The sequence below is a fragment of the Nanorana parkeri genome, unplaced genomic scaffold (assembly GCF_000935625.1).
Source record: "Nanorana parkeri isolate BGI_ZX_2015 unplaced genomic scaffold, ASM93562v1 scaffold1309, whole genome shotgun sequence".
Lineage (NCBI taxonomy): Eukaryota > Metazoa > Chordata > Amphibia > Anura > Dicroglossidae > Nanorana > Nanorana parkeri.
In genome coordinates this window covers 244805-268134 of record NW_017307577.1, presented here as the reverse complement: position 1 = coordinate 268134, position 23330 = coordinate 244805, and the positions used below count along the sequence as shown (strand labels likewise).

The window sequence follows — 23330 nt, the reverse complement described above, 5'->3', positions numbered from 1 at the left end:
CCTCCATTATGCTCACTAACATTTCAGAATAGTTAAAAGTGACAAACTCCAAATTCAATATCTTTCCTAAGAATTATCCGCTATGATTATCATCCGAGACTTGCACATGCTTGCACCATGCATACAAAAGAACAATAAATAAAAATAAATATCAATGAAAATGATGCACTTTAATAAGCACACCTTGGGTACTAAAGCACCTTGTCCCAGAACTGTGGAAATGCTGGCTTTATATGGCAGGGCCACTCTCGCTCTTCTTCCACCCCAAAAATTAAACACAGATGTTTGGCTAAACATTAGCATTAAGTAGTATGGTGCTTAATTGGGGTGGGAGAATCAGATATGCATTTGTCTTTCACTACCCCACTAAATTCTTTTAGCACCTTAACTTGATCTTTTTGTGAGTGATGATAATGTATGTCATCTTTTTAATAAGATATGCTTACTACTCCAAATAAATTACTTATATAAAAATATGTATACTTACATTTTCATGTATCTGTGAACATCAGCAGGTAGTGATGAGCCATCAAAAATAAAGTCTTCCACCATAACATTCAGTGTTAGGCGAGATCTCCAGTGTGAGACAGGTTCATCCAATGCATTATTTTCTTTTTTATCGGTATCGATTTGCTTAAAAGAAATAAACACGATAATGTAAGAGGATGGTAACTTGAACTGAACCGAGTTTTAGTCTGGTGTTTGTGGAATATATATGTATATATATGTGCAGACATAGGTACGTTTGTGGATACCCTTACAGTATAATGAAACAAGGCTTCATTCCTCCTGAAGTGTGATTAAATTATTAAGCAATTATCTAATGTAAACCTGCATGCCTTTGGTATGTTATAGAGTAGAGCAAAGAAAGTGTGAAAAGACAAAATTATTGCTCTATCTACAAAGATATTCTAAAATCACCTGGACAGCTTTGTTGGAACCCAAAGATAATAATTAACTGGATCATAGTGATATTTTAAGCTGTTTTCAATCATTAGAATTACATGCGTCTTCAATCTTCGTAATCAGTTAGTCAGCCTATTTACCCACTCGAGGTCCGCGGTGTTTAAACCCCCTTCCCATCCAGGCCATTTTTCAGTATTCAGCGCTGTGGTACTTTGACTGATATTTATTCCGTCATGCAACGCTGTACTGAAATTAATTAATTAAAAGTTAAGATTTCAAAGAAAAGAATACATAAACCTAAGGTAAAACATGGGAGGAGGTTCGGTTATGTTTTGACGCTGCTCTGCAGCATCTGGAATGGTGTGCCTTGAATCTCTGCAGGGCACAATTAAATCTCAAGACTATGAAGGCATTCTGGAGTAAAATGTACTGCCCTGTGTCAGAAAGCTCAGTAGCAGGACATGGGTCCTCCAACAGGATAATGACCCAAAACACACATCTAAGAGCAACCAAGAATGGCTAAGAACAAGACATTGGACTATTCTGAAATGGCCTTCCATCAGTCCTGATCTGAAATTCTATAAAAATATCTATGTTAAGAGAAGAAGCATGCAGTCTGGAGAAGGCACCATTCAAACCTTCAGTTTGCTCAAGAAAACTGGGCCAAACTCATTGAGAACTACAGAAATCACTTGTTTGCAGAGATTGCTTCTAAAGATTCAAAATGTTAGGTTAAGGGTCCCATCATTTTTGTCCATACCTTTTTCATTTGCATTATTATTTAAAACATTCTGTTAAATAATTTAAAAAAGTCTTTTTTTAATTGAATATGGAATAAACAATGAAATATGCTATTTAGTTTGGTTAGTTTTAAATTTCAAAGATAATTGTGATATGGTTTTTCTGTGGATGGAAATTAGGTTAACAACTTGTGGGTTCGATTTAGAAGCTGCATTAAGGCTCTGCGGGAATGTGCATCAATTGCGAAATGCACTTTCTTTGCCATTACTGGTTAATGGCACACCAAACACAGCCGGTAGTGTGCCTTCTTGCGCATTCTTCTTCCGCGTTTGTGCGCATTTTAAACGCAAAAAAGCAGAACACTAGAGCTGCAACAGTTTATCGATTTAGTCGATTAAAATCTTTCAATCGTCAATTCGTCGGCTATCGATTGATTTGCCTGTTTGGGGCTCCACACGCGGCCTGAGCCACACGTCACACGCTGCTCCCGCCGTGCCCACCGCACAGGCCGCATAAGCCACGCCCACCGAACAGGACGCTGAAGCCGCGCACGCCGCTGCTCTCCCTCACTCGTAGCTGGCCCGCCGACAATCGAGGGCCCACCTTCTGAAAGCAAGTCAGTGGTGGAATAGGTGTACGGAGCTGCAGTGTGGAACAGGTGTGCGGGGATATAGTGGTGGAATAGGTATGCGTATAGTATAATGTACTATTGCTACATTCCTCTATAGCTGCTGGTATTCTGCACTGTGCCGCTGGATAATGTACTATATTGCACAGCACACTTTACTTCCACCGTGCCAAGCTTGCTCCCGTGATGGACTACAAACTCAATACAAACTAGTAGTCCATCACTGGAGCCTTTTTTTTTTTCTTCTTTTTTTCCGATTAATCGAACTTAATAAATCGGCTAACTAATCGATTATGAAAATAAACGTTAGCTGCAGCCCTACAGAACACACGTTGCAGATTTTAATACATGCACTACCTTTCCGTGTTTGTTGCACGTATAGGAACCCACTGAAATCAATGGGGATGTGAGGCAAAGGCAGAGAACCAATGTGCATGAATTAGCACAGACGCAGGAGAATGCGCTACGCCTAGGTATGAACCGAGCCTAACTCAGTTGGTTTCCGTGTTAAACTGATAACTGAAGGCACACAAAAAAAGGCTGGACTCCTATCAACAGAATATATATGCTAGCTTGAGATACACATCATTAATGCTTTCTGGAGGACTGTCAAGGCACCCACATGACAGACTTCCAAAGATTAGGTTTTTTATGTGAAATTTGCGCTTAAGTATGCAACCTAATTCTGGCAAAATAATTCTCTAAATTGGAAAAGAAGGAAGCAGAAAGCTTTAACAAAAACCCAGGTCACTCTCTGTACTAACCATATGATTTGAACAAAGGTTTCTTGCTCCCACTAACCAGGACCACTGGATAAACATTGAAATAAGAAGAAATCATCGTGTACTTATTTTACACTAGTTTGAAGCAATGAAAAACATGTTGATGAACAAAAGCAAAAGTAACATAGAAAAAAACAAACACACAGTAACACAAGTACATGTCATATACAAGGTCCTTAGAACGATTACAGCTTGCTAACAAATTATTTTCTCAAACAGAAGTTTGTTAGAGGCCAAAAAATATAAACCTTAAACTGAGTTAACACATTGCAAAACATTTGGGAAGGACATTTAGGGCAGAATTTTTTTGAATGGATGAAAACACACAAATGAAAAAGAGTCCCCAGTAGATATATTTACCTGCATAATTTTAGTGCATACCATACAGGACATTAATTTCATTTACCTCATACATATTCTTCAAAATCTAACAAGGTTTATCTGGCACACATAGAGGCTGATGTATAAAGCTGCCCATACACCTTACAAACATCGCACGACTTTAGTTGTGCGATGGTTGTAAGGTAATTAAAATCTCGTACGATCTGCCCATCTTGGACAGGCAGATCGTACCTGCGATCATCGCAAGCCCTCCCCGCTGAGGGGAGGGCTTCCGATGATTCCAATGCTGAGCGGCACCTTTAAACTCTAGAGGCAGTGCAGCATTCGATCAGCTACACACTGATTAATGAATAATCCCAATTAGGCAATCATTAATGTTTTAAAAAGCAGCTGTCCTAGATCTAGGACTTTCACAATGTACATGGGCCGTTTTACATCTGTTAACGCAAGACAGAAAGAAAACTATTTGAATATAAATTACATTATCCTAAAGAAGTTGAAAAAGAGTTTATGACAAATGGAAAGTGGTCTGATTACCATTTGTTTGGTATTCCAGTTAATAACAGCAAATGTTACCAAAAATCCCTACCTGAGTTGTTTCTCCTGTAATGAGATTAACTTCTTCAGGTTTTGGAATCATGTAAGTAGTCAAAGGGCTCACAATGTGTACTTGTTTACCATCATGCCAAGGTAGGACCCCAGAGTGATGAAGAAATATATATGCATACAATGTGCCGTTATTCCTGGTTTTCTTGGGTACAGTAACATTCACAGTTCTAAAAACAGACATAAATATGCATAAGTAATAAGCTGAACATCACTCAATTTTAATGGAGATCTGATATATGGAATAGACAAATTGTACTACTTCTACCTGTTATATCTGACACATTTTATAAGATAAACGGAAAAAAGGAAAAGTTAAAATGCTTAAAAATTAACCAGTATGCTGGTTAATACTTGCAAACACATAAGTCCTTCTATCTGGATGCAGGAAAACACACACACATAAACCTGCCACCACTCACAAAGTAATAACTTGTATGGCTGCAACGAACGATGATTTTCATAAATCGATTAGTTGGCCGATTATTTTTCAAATAATTGGATAAAAATTTTAAATTGAAATGAATGTCACTGCAATGCACCTCCTACAGCAAAATTTGTCAGGCTGAAACTGAAAGACTTTTTTCTTTCCTTTTATAATTTTCATAAATAATAGTATGCATTATATTAGACATTTTACTTACCATCATTGATTTAAAATAATCTTAATTGAAAAACTCCAAGCTAATATAATAAAATAATCAAACTTTTATTTAAAATAGCACAACAAAATTTGACCAAAAATACAAATATATATTGAAAAAATCCCAGTCATCAGTTTAGAGTTAGCCACGAATACTGTCCGAGGATTATTGCTCTCACTCTGGCGCACATGTGTAGTGCAATCGTCATTTTCATGTGTAGATGCACCCAACTTTCCATTGGTATGCGTGCATTCGCAGGGGGACCTTACTTTAAAAAAAAAAATGTTTACATTTATTTTATTTACTTATATATTTTTTGTTAACTTCATGGCCATCACGGGGGGCCACACAAGCCCCTATGTGATAGCACATCGGAGATGACAGGTTTCTTTCACCACTTGACCAGGTATTTACACCCCCTTTCCAGCCAGGCCATTTTTCAGTAATCTGGCTGCAGTACTTTGACTGACATTTATTCAGTCATGCAACGCTGTACTGAAATTAATTTTATACCATTTTTTTGGGGACACAGAGATTTCTTTTGGTGGTATTTAATCACCACTGCGGGTTTTTACTATATTAAAAAGGAAACATTCCTGAAATTTGTTTTTTTTTAACATTATGTTATAATACATTTATTATTACCCAATTTTTGGGTAAAATATAAAACACAGGGTCACGTCGGGTAAATAGACACTAAACATGTCAAGCCTTAAAATTTGGCGCAGCCGCGAAATCGCAAAAAAACTACCATACCCAAAATTGACCATAGGCAACAGTTTAAAAGCTTTCACTGCTCCTCAGTTTAGCGTTATCAGCGATTGATGGCCCTAGAATTATTGCGCTCACTGCAATGTTTGCGGTGATATGCAACATGTGCGGCGTAATGGGCGCAATCATAGTTTACGCACGTATGCGCACCCAATGCATTTTTGCACGCGTGTATGTATGGGTGAGGACTTTAAAAAAATTTGTTTTTTAAAATTTTTTCTTTATGTGTGACTTTAATTTCGTTTTTTTTGCAACTTCAGTTAACTTTATTGTTATCACATAGGGGTCTAAAAAGCCCTCTATGTGATAGCAAAGAGGATGTGACAGGTCCTCTTTATGGAGACATCAAGGGTCTCCAAGACCCCTAATGTCTCCTAAGGACCCACAAAGAAGCTGATGAAGCAAAGATCTACTTCATCAGCTTCTCAAGCCGGAGAGTGACAGCAGAATGCGGAAGTGATGTAATATGCATCACTTCCTGCATTCCGTCACCGGAGAGGGCATCGGAGGGAGATTGTGTACTGATCTCCCTCTGACCCCTTGTCACAGAACCACCGGGCAGCGGAGGGGCACACAGACCGTCACCTTATACAAGTAATCCGCCGGCTCTATAGCCGGCGGATCGCTTGTATGTAAACAGGCATCCTTGCCTCTTTTTAAATTTTGGCAGTTTCCAGCTCGCGTGCGTCGCGCATGAATGGGCGGGGCCAACAGGCCGTCTTTTGACGGCCACTCACATCAAAGAAGCTCCCAGCCGGCCGTTTAATTACAACGGCCAGCCGGGAGGCGGTTACGGTGGCATTGCTCATCTGCTCGCCCTGCTGCAGTCTGTACGGTAATCCCAGTCCCTAAACCATAAATGGACTTATGTCTTTATTCAACCTCAAATACTATGTAAGTATGTAACTTCATATGAGTCAAGCTGATCTTAGCCCTTCATATTTTCTAATATATGCAATAGATATTCTGAGCCTACAGTAGCCTCTGGATGGCACCAGAGACCTAAAGAGAGGTGCTGAGAGTTCCTTGTAATGCTCACCTCTCAAAGCTTGAGATTATTTGTATATTGGAAAGTTAAATACATGTATAAAAAAAATAGATAAATCAGGTGATTTAAAGGGGTTTTTCAAAACAGTAACCAAAATGAATAGTGCTCAAACTGACAACTAACCTGCAACTAGTTCTCCTTTTGAACAGAACAACGCAGGTAGCGCAGACAGTTTTGCCTCTTTTAGGTCATGTGAACAAACTGTTTATCTGCCTCTGGTTGGGCAAACAACACAGCTTTACATACTGATGGGAGATGTGTCCCAGGTCCTGCTGTGCTATGTTACGCTTTTTATTTTATTCTGCTGTTTTCCTGTAGAGACTTTTTAGTACTTTTAAAATAATTTTTACTTCATTATTTACCATTTTAAAAGGTGAGAGGTGGGAGAGCAAAGAGACAGAGGAGCTGTGGTAGAAAGAGCAAGCTGAAAGATTTATTGAGAAGTGAAAGCACACAAAAAGTCCAGTGAGAAGGGTTAGGATACAGTAAACTTCCTGGGAGAATTTATATTAGGACCAGCAGTGAGAATGTTCATTTATCTTGAGAAAGTTGAGACACGTCAGAAATGAACAAGAAACACAGTAATGCGACTGTACACACACAAAGTCCTACTACTTTCTCAAGGTGCAGTCGATGCCCAGGACTGTATGCTTCATCTCCTTACTGACAGTAGTCACTAGGAGAATAAGTTCAGAGGGAATGCCAACACTATACAGGGTAAGTTCTGGAACCTCCTCAGTATAATCACAAGTTTAACCTTCAAAATTGATTTTCAGGACTTTCCGAATCCCCCACCTACTACAGCCCCCCTGCCTTGTTCCTGTGGTCTGCTGCCCCTCCGTTAGCCGATCTCCTCTCCACTGAATGGAGCAGGAAGCGACACTGATTACATAATTTCCCTGTATTTGACACATTTTTAATGGATATAAAATATACTCTAATCATTACAATTGTGCAAAAACATAATACTTAAATATGTGCGTGTGTATATTTTACTAGATTACTGTAGTAAATATTAGTAGATCACAGTAGTTATTATTTGAGTTCACTACTGTAGGTAGGAGTTTTACTTAAAGTGCAACTATAATTTCTTGAGAAAGAAGTAATCTGCTCTGGGTGACTTTTGTACCTTGCAAGGATTATACAAACTTCCTATTACTATCTTTTTTTGTATTAAAGAAATTGTTGCTCGTTTCAACATGTTACACCAGAAATCGCATAAAACTAGGTCCATACAACACTTCACCCTGTATAAAGGCGCCCTCCTAAAATATAATTCCTCCCTCCGTGCTGCCAGACTTATTTCTTCACTCTCATTCATTCCGCAACAACTCTTTTACATCTTCACTTTTTCCACCACCACTCACTAATTCAGTAACTGCCCAGTACATTGCCATTCATTTAAAAAGATAGATGCAATTCATGAGGAGATCTTCACGTATCTTACCTAATTAATATATCATGCCCACCAGCACATTTAATACATTCCTCTATTGACCCGGTCACCACACAGGAACTTGCAAAGTTTTTTACTGACCACTGCCTTACCACCTGTCCCCAGCCCGTCTCCCAGCTGCGCCCAAGGCCAGTGCCTCACTCCCCTCACCCTACCTACGGCCCTTTGTGCCGCTAGCTAAAAAAAAAAAAAAAAAAAAAAAAAAAAAAAAAAAAAAAAAAAAAAAAAAACTTTTTGTTTTAGTCTATAAGGGATACTATGAGGATAACTTGGCTGAAACACAAATTAAAATGAAAAGGGAGGAAATGTATACAAAAGAAACATTTAACCTGACTAATTTGTCTTTAGGTATTGATACTATCCAAATAATTGAAAATAATTGCAAAAAGCTGGGCTGAATTTCTACTACTGTTAGTGTTTACATTATGATATATAGTACGCACACAAGTATGTACATATATACAAATCATTTACATTCTTACCTTTCAAATCTTGACTCTACATCAAAGTTGTCAACATTTAGAACTAAATCAACATTATTTTCAGCACTAATACTAGTCCTTGTTGTGGTATATACACTTAACTAAAATAGGAGAAAAAAAATATATATAAGTTTTTTTAAAACAAAATTGACATCTAAAAAAAACTATTATTGTTAAGATTGACAAAAAAAAACAACAAAAAAAAAAAAAGTTTCTTAAAGAAGAACTCGAGGATTTTTTAAATTAACCCGTGCAGTGGGGCTACTCCTTCCCCCTCCCCCCCACTGCAAGGGTTAACTGCGCATTAAAAAAGCAAAACAATTCTAAGTGGTTTTTTATTAAACCGGTCCTTCCAACGTCTCTCTCCCTCCTCTGCAGAGGTCTAAGGTCCTGTAAATCATCAACGTCTATACACAGTGTAAAGAGATGAGGATGCCGAGGAAGATTACAATGCTGCAGGCAGGGGAAGACAGGCCGGAGGGAGCGTAGTGACAATTGGCCGGCTCAGAGATTCGGGTGAGTATATCTTTTTTATTTTATCACCTAAACACAAACGAGCACTCTGCACTGCAAAGGTTAATTTAAAAAAATCCTGGAGTTCTTCTTTAAAGTGCACCTATCCCCACCTAGACTAGGACATTAAATGCACCTAGACTAGGACATTAAATATTTTATGCTTTTAATATGAAGTTGTTCATCCTCAAAGATCACAACAAAGTCCATGTTCAGTCCATTTCTCAATTTAGAAAGACCTATGGATTGTTTACATTAGAGAGCTGGCAGCCTGCCAAGATTCTGGTGCAACAGAAAGTAATAGAGAAAGAGATCTAAAGCCCCATTCATACTTGGTGCACGCATGAATGCATGCATCGTTTTTCGAGCGTCTGCATAGGGCAGGCCATTCATTTAAATTTGCTCCCCTAATGCGACAAATGTGGCAAAAAACCTGCGAACTACATGAGCTGCAAGCTTTGTGTGCACAAGAACAGACATCCCGCTAGCTGCATTTAAAGTTCCATTAACAACAATGACACTGCAAGGAAGAAACATGCTTTTCGCATGTTTCATGAACAGGTACAGCAAGTGTGAATGAGGCTTGAGATTTTAATAACTGTGTTGTGAAATTTGACAATTATACGCTCCACAGTGCTTACAGATACAGAGCTCAGGGCTGGCTTGTTTGAAAGTGCTTTTACTGCTTGTTCAGAATATGTAAATACCAATGATATGGGCAGTTAAAGCAATTATATATATATATATATATATATATATTACATACATACATATATACACACACACACATTATATATACATTTTTTCAATATATAGTCTGACACTTACTTGCAATTTTGGCCTCTTTGAAAGGTATGGTTTGATGCAGTTATCACTGTGGCTTTCACAGGGCTTTGTGTACACAATGCCATACATCACCCAGCATGTATGGACCACATATACAATAAACACTCCAACCACCAGGGTGGTGAAGGAGCTCCTGTTTAGCATCGTAGATGGAATAGAAAGTAGCAAGGAAACAAGTTGAAGTCCAAAACTAATTTAGAATGCATAGACCTGGAAAACAGATACGTTCAGAGTTAAAAATGCCATATAGAAATAACTATTACAATTAAGGGCAAATATTGCTTAATAGCCAACGTTTGAAACACAAAGCAATACAAAATATAAATCTCGGTTGTACACCAATACTGTTATTTTATTTCAAGGCTACATTAATAAAAATGGGTGGATGCAGGAAAGCATCCAAGATCACATTTTCAGTGTTTGTATGGCCCATGCTGCTATCGCTCTCTTGGTGAAAGAAGCAACTGAAATACACAGGAAATTGCAGCCTAATGCAATCTGCTCAATACACCCTTCCAAGCCCAGTGGGGACAACCGGCAACATGTAAATGTAGCCTAAATTCAATTTTTCTTCTTACTAATGTGTCTTTCAGCATCTCTTTTATACTGTAAGCATCAGAGCATATCAGCTTCAAGTGGCCTGCCACCCACTCTCCTCTTGGCTCCTTCTGCTCTCAGGACTTATCTAGCAAGGTAAATATTGATTCTCAGCTCACTTTACAGATTTATTTCATGTCTTACCCTTATGAACCCAGAAATTACCAGCTTCTACAGCAAAGCCTCTCCTGTATTAGCTCAATTTATGGAAGAGAAAGGTTGGATTGAGTGATTAGATGTTTCTGAGCTAAAAAAAACAAAAGCATTTATTTTCACAGTGCTTCCTGTCTCAGCTGTCGCAAGCCGGGCTGCACATGAGATTGAGCACAGCACTGTGCTCAATCTTCTATATTGGTGGGCAGGCTCCATTAAGAGAACTAGGAATGTTCAGATACCAAGTACCGTACTTGGTATATATACAGAAACGTTTCTAGGTCGAAGACTAGGACTAGAGAAAAACTCAAAAGTTAGGAGGCACATACATTTTTGTTCTTAATTTTTCTAAAACAATACAGACTAATGATTTCAGGACAGTGGCGGAGTGCCAGGGCCCTGTCACAGCTGCAACTTCTGCGACCCTGGTAGTTCTCGTGAAAATGCCAAGTATTGGCACTGGTATCTAAACTGGTTTTTGAACATTCCTAAACAGAACCTGTCACCTCCAAATGCTATCACATAGGGGCTTGTTAGCACCTGCGTGATAGCAATAAAAGTTGAAAAGGAAAAAAAATATATAAAATAAATAAAACTTTTAAAAAATGTAAAATGTGATTTTAAAAAGGTTTAAAAAAATTAATAAAATAAATAATTTAAAACAAGCGATTACAAATAAAATAAATATAAAAAAGAAGTCATAAAAAAGTAAAAAATAATACAATTTAAAAAAATTTAAAACCAACCCCACCGCCCCAGCCGTCTGCATGTGAATAAACGCACACATAGGGCATTATGTGTGTGTGTTAGCTGGGGCTTTAGCAGCGCTCTCTAACACGCACAATGTGCATTAAAGGGCAAGTTTACTTGTAATCGCCCGCTAAAATCTGACCACCCCCCAATATACTTAGCTTTTGGAAATGGTCCTTCCCCTCCATCAGAACGGATGTGCTATTTTTACCCCGTACTGCCATCCAGCGCACTGATTTTGAACTACGCCTGCAAATTGTACTCGGTCAGATGGGAAGCGCTTGTTAGAGCTTCTAAATATGGTTTTGGTTAAAATTACTTTTTGTATCACGACAAGATTGTCATGAGGGACAAGTGGATTGGGCCCATGCTTTAGTCCTTGGACAAGTAGTTTTTTATTTTTATTTTCACATCTCTGAGGTCTAAAGTTAAAATAAATCATTACGCAATATACTGTATATGTTTTTATATGGCACATGATTATTTTAACAAACTTTGTTAAAAAATCTGAACAGCATTATTACAATTTTAAAAAGCTTTGCATACTGTATATGTTTAAGGCCCCATTCACACCAGATCTGTTACGCTGTGTACTGTTTTTCAACGGATGCTAATGCAAGGACACCGTTGCAGTGTGATGAAAAAAAAAAAAGTACAGCACACTCTACTTTTTTTTCAGCGCAACGTGCGGAACAAAAAACAGATGTAATCGCAACATCAGGGAATGGAACTAAAAAAAAAAAAAAAATTACATGTTTATCCACTCGGGACATATTAATTAAAATAAAGATTGGCAAAAAAAGATTTTAACAAGCTGGAAGTTAGTTAAAGTAGATCTATTATTATTTTTACACTACCTTTAACAGGGTAACATTTAATTTTCCAGTTATATAATGGCAGCGTTGCCACTCTGTGAGAAGGGTAGTCATAGGTTTTAGGCAGTTACAGCAAAATTAATTTTGAATGGCACACTAATGCACAAGTACAGTAGCTGGCAACACACTTGCAGTATGCCACACCACAAAAAACAAAAGTTTGCTTGTTCATTTTTTTGTGCATTAGGTTTCACTGCCAGTACAGTGCAAGGGAATAAGTCTTAGGGGCCCTACAAGCTATTGAATAATATTTTATTTGGCTAACTATATGTACTTAAAAAGGAGAACTATGGGGTGAGTGAATTACACTTAACCCCATAGTTAGACCCAACGTGCGACATTGAAACTGTCACATGTCGGCTTTATTGCTCAGATAGTGAGCGGAAACATACCATCGCTCGCTCAATTCCACATCGTCTTCCTGCAGAGTTCGGTGACTATAAGTCACCTCTCCCCACTGGGATTCCCTCCTCCCCTTTTCGATCCGCCAGCGCTGACTGGAGGGAGGGACGAATAGGGGAGGGGTGGGCATAGCTGGCTCTGCCTATTGATAGGCAGAGCACGCTGTCAATCAGCCAGCTGGGTGGATCTCGACAATTTTGTCGAGATCTGTCCCAGCTGCAGCGCTCTCACGATATATAGTGGGCAATAGAACGTGTGAAGAGGGAGAGCACCACAAAAAAAAAAAAGGGTGGGGTGTAGGCTTGCTGTCCTGGAAGAGTCTCAGAAATACTGCTACCGGTATGTCTGACTGGGAATTTCTAACAGGACAGCAAGGGGAGAGAATAAGCAAGGAATCCACCAAGCCTACCTTAGGATAGGACCACTATCTGCATAACTTTTCTGCCAAAGGCTAGATTTCGCTGTGAAAGGATCTCCACTCTATAGTGTTTTACAAAGGTATCCTGACTGGACCACACCGCAGCTCTGTAGATCTGTTCAACCGATGCGCCCGCTCTTTCTGCCCATGATTTTGCCGAAGACCAGGTGGAATGCACTTTTAAGGATTTTGGAACCTCTAATCCTTCTTTGTTATATACTAAGACAATAGTCTGTCTGATCCATCTTGCAATAGTGGACCTAGAAGCTAGACAACCCCTTGTTGGTGTTGTAAACAGCACAAAAAAAAAGACTAGTCTTTCTGAAGGATTTGGAAACCTCTAGGTATCTGAGAAGACGACATCTTCTAACGTCTAATGAGTGAAAAAACACTTCCCCTGGATTCCTAGGTTTTCACGAAAAGAAGGCAAAATGATCTCCTGAGATCTATGAAAAAGTGAACTTACTTTAGGCAAAACAAAAACAGATCTGGTCTAAGAATTACCCTATCCGGTAAAATGGAATATATGGGTCTTTGATTGACGAGGCCTGTAAATCTCCTACTCTTCTAGCTGATGTAACTGCTAAAGGAAACAACCATTTTAAAAGGAGGCTTTTTCAATAGGTTCCAAAGGATTCTAAGTAATACCTCTGAGAACTAACAAAATATCCCAAGGGGGAAAAAAAACAAAAAAAACTGTTCTGTACTGGTGCCGCTCTATGGGAAAGCCATAAAAAAGCACTTAAATCAAAGGATTCTCTGCTAGACTGATATCTAGATAAACCAAGAGAGCAGAAATCTGCACTTTCAAGGTGCTAACTGCTAAGTGGTTGTCTACCGCATCTTATAAAATATCCAAAATGGCCGTGACCAAAGGAACTGAAATATACCTCTTTCTACACCATGAGGAAAACACCTTCCATACTTTGCTATAACTTTTTCTGGTCACAGGCTTCCTACTAGACAACAATGTGTCCACAACTTTTCTGGAGCAACCCTCTTAATTGATAATGAAGAAGGCCCTTCTCTCTCTGAAGCAAACCTCAGAAGCTTCTGATATTCCAGGTAAATATGTACATGAAAATAAGAGTCCTTTAAGTCCAGAGTTATCATGAACATGTCCTTCTGTAACAGCCTTTGAATAGAGTAAATGCTCTCCCTTCTGAAGCTCTTGGTTACTAAGTAACTGTTCAATCTTTTCAGATTTAACATCATCCTGAACCCCTGAAAAAAGTTCTTCTTTTGGAACCTGGACAATAACCTTTTGAGAAACTAGACTCATAATAGAATCTATCAAAGTTACAGCTTTTACCTGATCCCTCGGCAACAAAGTCAGGAAGAAAACGGTGAGGAAAAAAAATGTAACCGATATCCCTCTTTTAGAAGAGAGAAAATGATTTTTTTGTAATCTGTCCATTGCTCGTGAAAAATCGCAAGTCTTCCCCCTACCTCTAAATCTGGTGTAATTTTGAATCCTTGATGGAGGATTCAGGAGTAGTAAAGAGCAGACCCCCCTCTTGTTTACCTCTATTGAAGGGCCACTTCTTTTTCTGCTCCTGGGTTTTACCCCATCTTACTGCAGTCAAGGGGTTTCTCAGAACTTACAAAAACAAAATCTCTTAGGTTTTTCAAGAACATTTTTACCCTTCACAGAGGATCTGGCTAAAATGTCATCTAAACCTGATCCGAAATGCAAACCACAGAGTTTAGATTTGAATGCAATATTACCATCCCAAGATTTGATACAAACTGCTCTTCTGGCTCAATTAACAAGGGCTGCTGACCTAGCAGAAGCCCCAACTGATTCAGCTGCTGCATCTACTAAGTAAGAAACACCCTTCCTGCCACAGAAAGACTCCAAAATCTGTTCTGTGGGGGCCCCCTGGGACATCTTATCCAGCCAAAAATCCATGTTTCTGACCACACAAGCGCCAGCTAAAGCAGGAGCCATAGAGAATGAGCTTGCTTCCCAGGCTCTACGTAATAAAGCTTCCGTTTTGCGATCCATTTGATCTTTAAGATTACCCGAATCTTCAAAAGACAAACCCAATTTTTTTGAAACCCGAGAGAGAAGGCATCCAACCTAGGACATTTAAAGAAACTTTCCTCATCCCCCTTTCCAAAAGGTAATCTCCTTTTCCAGGATTTGAAAGCCAAAAACTTTTTTTTTCATGATCCTTCCATTCCCCTAGAAATAAATAATTCAGGGGCTGATGAATTGGAAACACTCTACCTCGAGTTTCATGTAAGCCCCTATAAACCATGTCCTGAACAGACACTGGCTTAGGTGGGTCTGGAATTTGTTCTGTGACATATGCAGCCTGGAAAGGTAATCCATGTCACCCAGAGAAAATAAATGACGAGTAGGTCTAATCCCTACTGCATCTTCCTCCTACAGACGCCCCATCCTCTAAGTAGGGTGCTAGGCTTTTCCAATTCACCAGATTCCTATAAAATAGAAAAAGGAAAAACAATAAGCCAAAGCTTGACCCACCACCTGTAAGCTGCATCAGAAAAATACCAAAGGAACAGGAAAAATGCAACAGCTCACCGCCCTGGGTTTGGATGCAGTCAACGCCGTTTTGCCATCTACTTCTATTCTGGCCTTGGCGTGCAGCAATTCCCCACTCTGCCCGGTCGAATCCTCATGTAGCTGCGAGCGTAAGTGACGCGGCCGCCTTAGAACACAGCTCCACCTTCTCTCAAGCCACTACACTCCCGCTGGAAGAAAAAAACGTTTCCCTCCCTGCGAGCATCACCAAGCAACAGGATTTCCTAACCAAACCACAGGCAGGGGGGCCACAGGCAGGCACATGCTGGGGGGCTTTAAAGTGTCTGTCCCCATAGAATAAAAAAAAAAAAAAGGACACAGTACCCAGCAAGCAGGAGTAGGGGGACCCTCTGACCACCAGGGTAAATCTGAAGGCTGCAGATATCTAGCAGCAGAGCCCTACAGAGGTGGAACCACTGACCTCAAGCCAATCCAGACCGGAAAAGCATGTGGCACACTTCCATGAATGTCAAATACCTGGTCACTCTGCTGCGCTCTGTTGTTCCAACTGCTGGCTTCTATATGCCCCACTGTGCCTTGTAGCAACTTTGTGCTGGCAGGAGAGGGGAATCAGGGAGTGTAGTGGGAACCAGGCATCCGACACTCCTGAAAGTGTGTTGAATGCTGAAGATTGTTAAACTGGCACAGCTTAAAAGGAGAGTAATTTTTGGATTTGCTACCTGCCAGAGACCTATTATACAGTATATCTTTTTTTCTGACACCATTATTGAGATTTTTTTTTTTTTAATGCAATGACAGTGTAACTTTAAAGGCAGAGTCCACCATTAAAAAAAAAAAAAATGCACACGTATTCATATATTAAAAAAATGAAAAAAAACTGGAGTTAGGTACTTGGTAACTCAGTCTCCAGGAATCTTCCAGGACACCATCTGATAGTCTCCTCTAGAGCTGCAGCTAACGATTATTTTCAAAATCGATTAGTTGGACGATTATTAAGTTCGATTAATCGGTTAATCGGATAAAAAAATTAAATACATTTTAAAAAATGGCTCCAGTGATGGACTACTAGTTTGTATTGAGATTGTAGTCCATCACAGGAGCAAGCTTGGAGCGGTGGAAGTAAAGAAAAGGAAAAAAAAGTGTGGTGTGCAATATAGTGAAATGAAAAGTGTAAAATTATACAGCAATTAATGTAGAATGGCACCGCCTATTAAGGACTACAAAACCCAGCAATAGTACATTATACAGCACAATGCAGAATACCACCAGCTATAGAGGAGTACAACAAATCCCAGCAATAGTACATTATAGATGGTAGTATTCCGCATTGCGCTGTATAATGTATTATTGCTGGGATTTGTTGTACTCGTCTATAGCTGGTGGTATTCCGCATTGCGCTGTATAATATATTATTCCTTGATTTGTAGTCCTCCATACAGCGCAATGCAGAATACCACCAGCTACAAAGGAATACAACAAATCCCAGCAATACATTATACATACAGTGTACAATGTATTGCTGGGATTTGTATTCCTCTATAGCTGATCTAATATACATCACAATGTACCATCAGGTATAGAGGAATACAAATCCCAGCAATACATTATAGAGCACCATGTGTGGGAAAGTGCAGGCTTACCTGAGCAGTCTTCCAGCAACTTGTTTCTGAGATCGGGCCTATTGTCATTCCCTCACGCCTGCTCCTCCTTACTTCTTCTCCCCGCGCACCTGTGCCGATCGTGGATTTGGGCAAGCACTGAGCGTGAGGCGGGAGGAGGTGTGGATGCGGGCGGGCCTGGCAGCGGCGAGCGTGAGGTGGGGAGGAGGTGTGGCGTGCAGCGTGTGTGGAGCCGTGAACAGGGCCAACCAATCGGAAGCCGATTAATCGATTATTGAAAAAGTTGACAACTTTTTCAATAATCGATTATAATCGATTATGTTGATTAGTTGTTGCAGCCCTAGTCTCCTCCCACTTGAAACAGGGAACACATCATCCACACCAAATAAAAAGCGATCAGCACTAGCATGCCTCAGTTTATAAAAAGAACCAAAGGATACTCCAAAGCATAGAAAAAAATTATGTAAATTCCCATGGGCGGGAACCATGCTGTCCTGGAAAATCGAGTGACCAGGTCCCTAACTCAGGTTTTTCCCAAGCCATCTTCCAGGACAGTATCTGAGAGAATAGGCAAGAAACCATGGCTTGGGTTGGACCAACTGCTTGCAGGAGCTTTCTACCAAATTCTTGGTCTTGACTGGCAAACACATCTATACGGAAGGGCTTGACAAACATATAGAAGCTGGTCCAAGTAGCTGCCCTGCAGATTATTTTATTTTATTTTTTAGGAAATTCGGTTTATTCAAGTTTTCATAACAAAAAACAGGGTACACTTAAAAACTAGGGGCACATACTTGTTACAAACAAGGAAAGGTACAGAAAAACATCCCGAATAACACCCCCAAACCAGAGAGTTGTGTGCCACACCGAGCACACAGGCCACCAATAAACGGGACGGATCGATAAGGAGAAATAGGTACAAAAAGAGCGCTGCCAACATCCCATCCAATCCAAGGATATGTGTTCGTCCCAAGGTATACAATTAAAATAAGAAAATACATCAGAGATAGGGATCTTCCCGGTACACAGGATGGAAGACCAAACACTCACAACCCCCCCCATCTGTACCTGAAAACCGTGTCTAAGCTGAAAATACCTGAACAAGTAACGGTTTGGAAGACCGTAACTCTCCTGCAATTTAGCAAAGGATGCAAGTGAACCAGTCCAAGTCAGATCTCCCAAGGTCCTGATCCCCTTAGCTGGCCAAATATGCAAATCAGGGTTAGCCATAAAATGAGGCAGACATGGATTGTTCCACAGAGGGGTGTGCGGCGACTCATAGGTGGCAAGTGGATGGAGAAGCTTCCAGACCAAGTTCCAAGACTTAACAGTTGCCTCCATTTAGACCGTCAGCAGATAAGGTGCCCCCACCCCTCTATAGACCAACCCAGTCAGAGAGGCATAGGACCACAGCGAGGCAGCCTCCGTCATCACAGCAGCGTCACCGTCCTCCGCAGTTAGCCAACATTAAACCACCACCATCAGGCCAGCCAGATGGTACTTAAAGTAACATTAAACCCTCAGATTTTTTAACATAAACCAATACTGTAATGTGTGCCTTACTGTAATCCATGGTTGTTTCCCTTCTCTTTGCTGCTCTTCCTTTTAAATCCTCATGTCTTCTCATGCTTGGGTAGAACTTCCCTTTTCAGCTCAGGGCCTCTGCCTGTAGTGCTGGCTCAGGTTGCAAACGTACACACAGACACCATGTAGCCATTCCAGAGACAAGGCAGTCTGCTGCAAAACAGAAGGTCTGCCCAGCTTGAGAACAGATACAAATTTAAAAAGGAAGAGCAGCAAAAGGGAAGGGAAACTACCATGGATTACAGTAAGGCACACATTACACTATTGTTTTATGTTAAAAAATCTGAGGGTTTAATGTCACTTTAAGATCAGGTAAAGCCAGGCCGCCCCGAGTCCAAGGCTCCTGAAGGAGACTAAGTCTAACCCGAGGGGAATTTGAATTCCATATAAAAAAGGAAGAGAACAACTGATTAATTTTCCTAAAAAGAGCATTAGGGATATGCACAGGGGAATTACAAAGGAAGTATAACAAGACAGGGAGAACCTTCATCTTAATGAGGTTGGTTCAACCGATAAGTGTCAAGGGTAGGTGCGTCCACTCTACGCTTGACAGTATGGTAGCTCACCAGTCAGAAGATCTGTGCTCCTTTGTCCCCGCTCCTGTTGCTCCCCCCTTGCTGGTGTGGCCCACAAGGTCCTCTGCCTGCTGCCTTCGTTTGTTTGCCTCTGCCATGTAGCGTGTTCAAGTGGGGAACAGTGTCTGCATGCTACCCGGAAGTGATCACTGATGTGTGATGTCTCTTTCTCCCCGCCTCGGACATCTGCCCGACGGGGAAGACCGGAAATCGCTGATTCCCCGAGCGAGGCTTTGTTCTGCCTGCCACCCCGTCTCCCCAGTGAGGACCGCTGACGAGGAGGCAGACAACGAACAGGTAAGCTCGGCTGGAAAATGGTCAGAGCAGGTGGGCAGGTAGGGTCTAGCCAGCGCACCACCTCCGCAAGTAGAAGCATGCCAGGCGGAATGGATTGGGACCCCTGCTAACTTGTCCCTAGTTCATCAGGGCGGCACCAGGCAGGAAAGACATTATCCATGTTACCAAAAGACAAAAGCATCTGCAGGCTGGTTGGGGAAAATCTCAGATGGAGTTGTTGCATCCAGGAGGATGATTGTCACTCTTAAGAGGGAAACCTCAGGGTGAATCTCTAAAGACCGGGATACATTGTGCAGTAGGCCCCTGCAACTAGCACACAGGCCTATACAGAAAATAAACAAACATTGCGATGCTCCTGTTAGGCCCGAGGAAACACAAATAACTGAGGCATGCTAGTTCTGATCGCTTTTTAATTTAGTGTGGATGATGCATTTCCTGTTTCAGGTAGGAGGAGACTATCTCTCAGATGCTGTCCTGGAAGATAACTTGGGAAAATATGTACATTTATTATTATCTTTTTGCATTGGAGCCATGAAAGCATTGCAACCGCAACCAGTGGATCTTGGGAACAATTATCTGGTTGTCTAATCGTGGCTAAATTGCTGGATGTGCACGCAACCACGGACAGCTGCAGACACCATCAGTCTGTCATTGTTATGTAGAGGCTCAGCGGCAGTAGCTATTCTCAAGTATCTGTCATTGTGGCTGCTGGAATTCTCTGTTTCTTGCTGCTGAAATTCACAAAATAGCAAGTGCGAACGCGGTCTAAAAACACTCATACCAGCCCTAAAATACAAAGCTTGTCAATTTATAAAATGAAGAGATGTCAGTCAGCTCTCCTACCAAGCACACGTGATACCTTACGCATGCAATACAAGACCGAATTTACCAAATAATCAAACCAATTTAGTCACGCTAGGATAAAATATACCTAATCACCAGCTGCAACAATGTGTATAAATAGTGATCAGTGAAGGCTAGTATGTTGCGCTTGGTGTTATTTGTACTACCTAATGATCGTTTCCTCGTGCATATCGTAAATACTGTGATAATTTAAATCCTTAGTAAATATAGTGATTGTGGAAAATAATACATTAATGAAGAAATAATAAAAAAGGTGAGGATTGAAGTTTTAAATAGTTATTAAACTGAATAAATAAACTTTGAACCATCTTTTGTTGAGTGTTTATTTTTATCTACAATCTGTGATTACTTTTATAGTGTAAGTTTTTCCAAAAACCGTGTGGCGGGGTGTAATACGCCTCACTCATCCAGAATTACTGTGTACTGTATTGTGTACTGTAGATAAAAATAAACACTCAACAAAAGATGGTTCAAAGTTTATTTATTCAGTGTAATAACTATCACAACACAACTATTAAAACTTCCTCACTATATTTACTAAGGATTTAAATGATCACAGTATTTACGATATACACGAGGAAACGATCATTAGGTAGTACAAATAACACCAAGACCGAATTTACATCTTTCAGCGTATTTGCTCAAAAGCTTTAACGCTCAACATGAAGAATCACATTATTTTAAATGGTGCCCGTTCAGATCTGAGCATCATGTCATCTAAAGCTTAAATAAGAACTATAGCCAAACCTTTATTTTAGGCCACAGGAGTACTATAACTAATAGACTATGATACAAAGTCAGTATATAGCCCGCTATATGCTGGCATCGCAGAGCCGCACTGCAGCCGGGAAACATCCCGACAATATCGTCGGGATCCACCTGGCTGCCTGAGCCTCTCCAGAGTCAGCTGTGCCCACCCCCTCCTGTCTGTCCCTCCAATGAGCGCTGAAGAAGAACAGAGAGAGGGGAGGAGTGGATTCCTGACTGACAGGCACTGTTCTCTAAGGGAAAAGCTGTGAGCTGAGTGATCAGTGGTATGTGATCGCTCAGTTCTCGAGTTATAAAGCCGGCATGTGACATCTGCAGTGTCACATGCCAGCTCAAACTATTGGAAGCATTTTCACTCTCCCAATAGTTCTACTTTACAGCTTAAAAAAAATACATGAGCTTCTTTTGGTGCAAATGTTTATCGTGCCAAAATCACACAATTTTGCTCCTGTACCTCAAGTGTCATGTACAAGCGCGAAAGAAGATGCGTGTAAATCACCCAGCTATGCTCATGCAATAGTGATAGCAAGTGCTCTAGTTGTGATGCATATGTGTTACCATTTCAAGTTGGGTAATATGCATTACACATTTATAGATCATCATCAACAACCACACTTATTACCGTAAACATGTAAAAGGCGTATTCTTCTCTGCAGACATGTATCAGAACATATGGTGGAAATGCAGCACAAAGCAACTGCCCCAGGCTTGCAGCATGTCAGGAATGGCTAACAGATAAGCATTTAATTAAGCCTCAAGCACACATCGTTTTATCTAGATGTTTGCACGGAGCGAACACGGCATGGGGTGATGAACCCGAATCTCCCCAACAACTGAACGGGCCCATAGAGAGAAGAGCGAAAACATTTTTTTTTAAGCCAGCCTTCCTATTCAAATATGAAGGATGTTTATTTACAACGTAGCACCCGATGCAAACATAATACCAATCGAATACTAATAAAATTTACCTCTCGCCGTTATATTGCATGTCTCTCCAAGCAGAAAGTACACTGGAGGAACCGGGAACATTGACAGCCGAACCCGGAAATGACGTGTGATAAGATGAGCCTATCAGCTCCGTGAACACTACGGAAACGCGGCAACAATGACACACGCCTCTCGCCTGTTAAGTCCCGAAAAGGCGGACATGATTTCGAAGACCAAAACTGTGGCGGTGGTTATGAGTGTTTTGAAAGAGAGCCTCTCCCTTTGTATTTACTAGTCTGATGTATATAGAGCGGGCTGGAATTGGTTGTCCCTCGAAAATATATTGTAGGCGGCTGAGCTTAATGCAGTTCAGAATGGAATGGTTTACATGATGTAATGCCAATAGAGAGTATATTGCAGCGAGTGGATAAGCCACCTCAGCACTGCATCTGTTTTGAAACCACAAATCCCATCATGTCTCTGGGAGTCATGCCTGAGACTTTCAGAGTTTTGCAATGCCTTATGGGTCTTGTACTTTCCCCAAGAGCTGGAGCAAATTCTGTGTATAGAACAAGGTTTGGATGAGGGCATCCTTGTATATTTGTTCATTTAGTATCTATAACCTCTACAGACCTAATAGTAAATGCTATCACTGAACATAATCCAAAATTATCAATGATTTTTATAATGCGAAATAACTTAAAAGCGATGCCTATAATATGATTATGATTCTCAGCTTAACAATTGGCCATCCAAAATCCTTGTCAAACATTCATTTCATTCCAAGAGTACCCACCTAATCATGTGACAGTCACATGACTGTGAAACTCCCTCCTTCAAACTGGTCTATTCAGGCGTCTTCCGATCGGTCACATAATCACGTTGGCACCATGCATAGAGTGAGGGTTGTACTAGGACATCTGCCGGGGGCTCCCAGGGGAGTGCGGGCAGAGCTCACCTCCGCTGTCACCGGTGGGGACAGCTCTCAGGACATAGTCATTGTGCACGGCAGGAGGTCCCCGATCTGCAAAGCCAAGAGAGGAGGCTTCAAGGTAACATGACAGTTGTTTGTATAGCGCTGTATTACAACATAACTTTCCAGAGTTAATAGCAGGTTGTAAAGATCGGTCCACGTAAATGGGTCCAATTTGATAACTAGCAAACCATATAAATGTTATCTTTCATTTTTGGAAAGTCAGCTTGATATATATATATAAAATATAT

General features: G+C 40.5%; 2 protein-coding genes across 3 annotated transcripts in view; one reads left to right on the top strand and one right to left on the bottom strand.

The window, feature by feature from the left end:
- CLPTM1L (CLPTM1 like) overlaps nucleotides 1-22242 on the bottom strand; it is a 74968-nt gene extending 52726 nt beyond the window's left edge. The window contains exons 1-5 of the mRNA XM_018569235.1: nucleotides 22148-22242; nucleotides 9748-9975; nucleotides 8407-8507; nucleotides 3989-4175; nucleotides 488-633 (exon numbers count right to left, since the gene is read on the bottom strand). Coding sequence (XP_018424737.1) covers nucleotides 488-633; nucleotides 3989-4175; nucleotides 8407-8507; nucleotides 9748-9909 — 596 coding nt within the window. The 5' untranslated portion in view covers nucleotides 9910-9975; nucleotides 22148-22242. The remainder of the gene's footprint in view (nucleotides 1-487; nucleotides 634-3988; nucleotides 4176-8406; nucleotides 8508-9747; nucleotides 9976-22147) is intronic.
- A 754-nt stretch (nucleotides 22243-22996) lies between these two features.
- ACAA1 (acetyl-CoA acyltransferase 1) overlaps nucleotides 22997-23330 on the top strand; it is a 57897-nt gene continuing 57563 nt past the window's right edge. For both annotated transcript variants that reach the window (XM_018569237.1, XM_018569236.1), the window contains exon 1: nucleotides 22997-23158. In XM_018569237.1, the coding sequence (XP_018424739.1) occupies nucleotides 22997-23158 (162 nt within the window). The remainder of the gene's footprint in view (nucleotides 23159-23330) is intronic.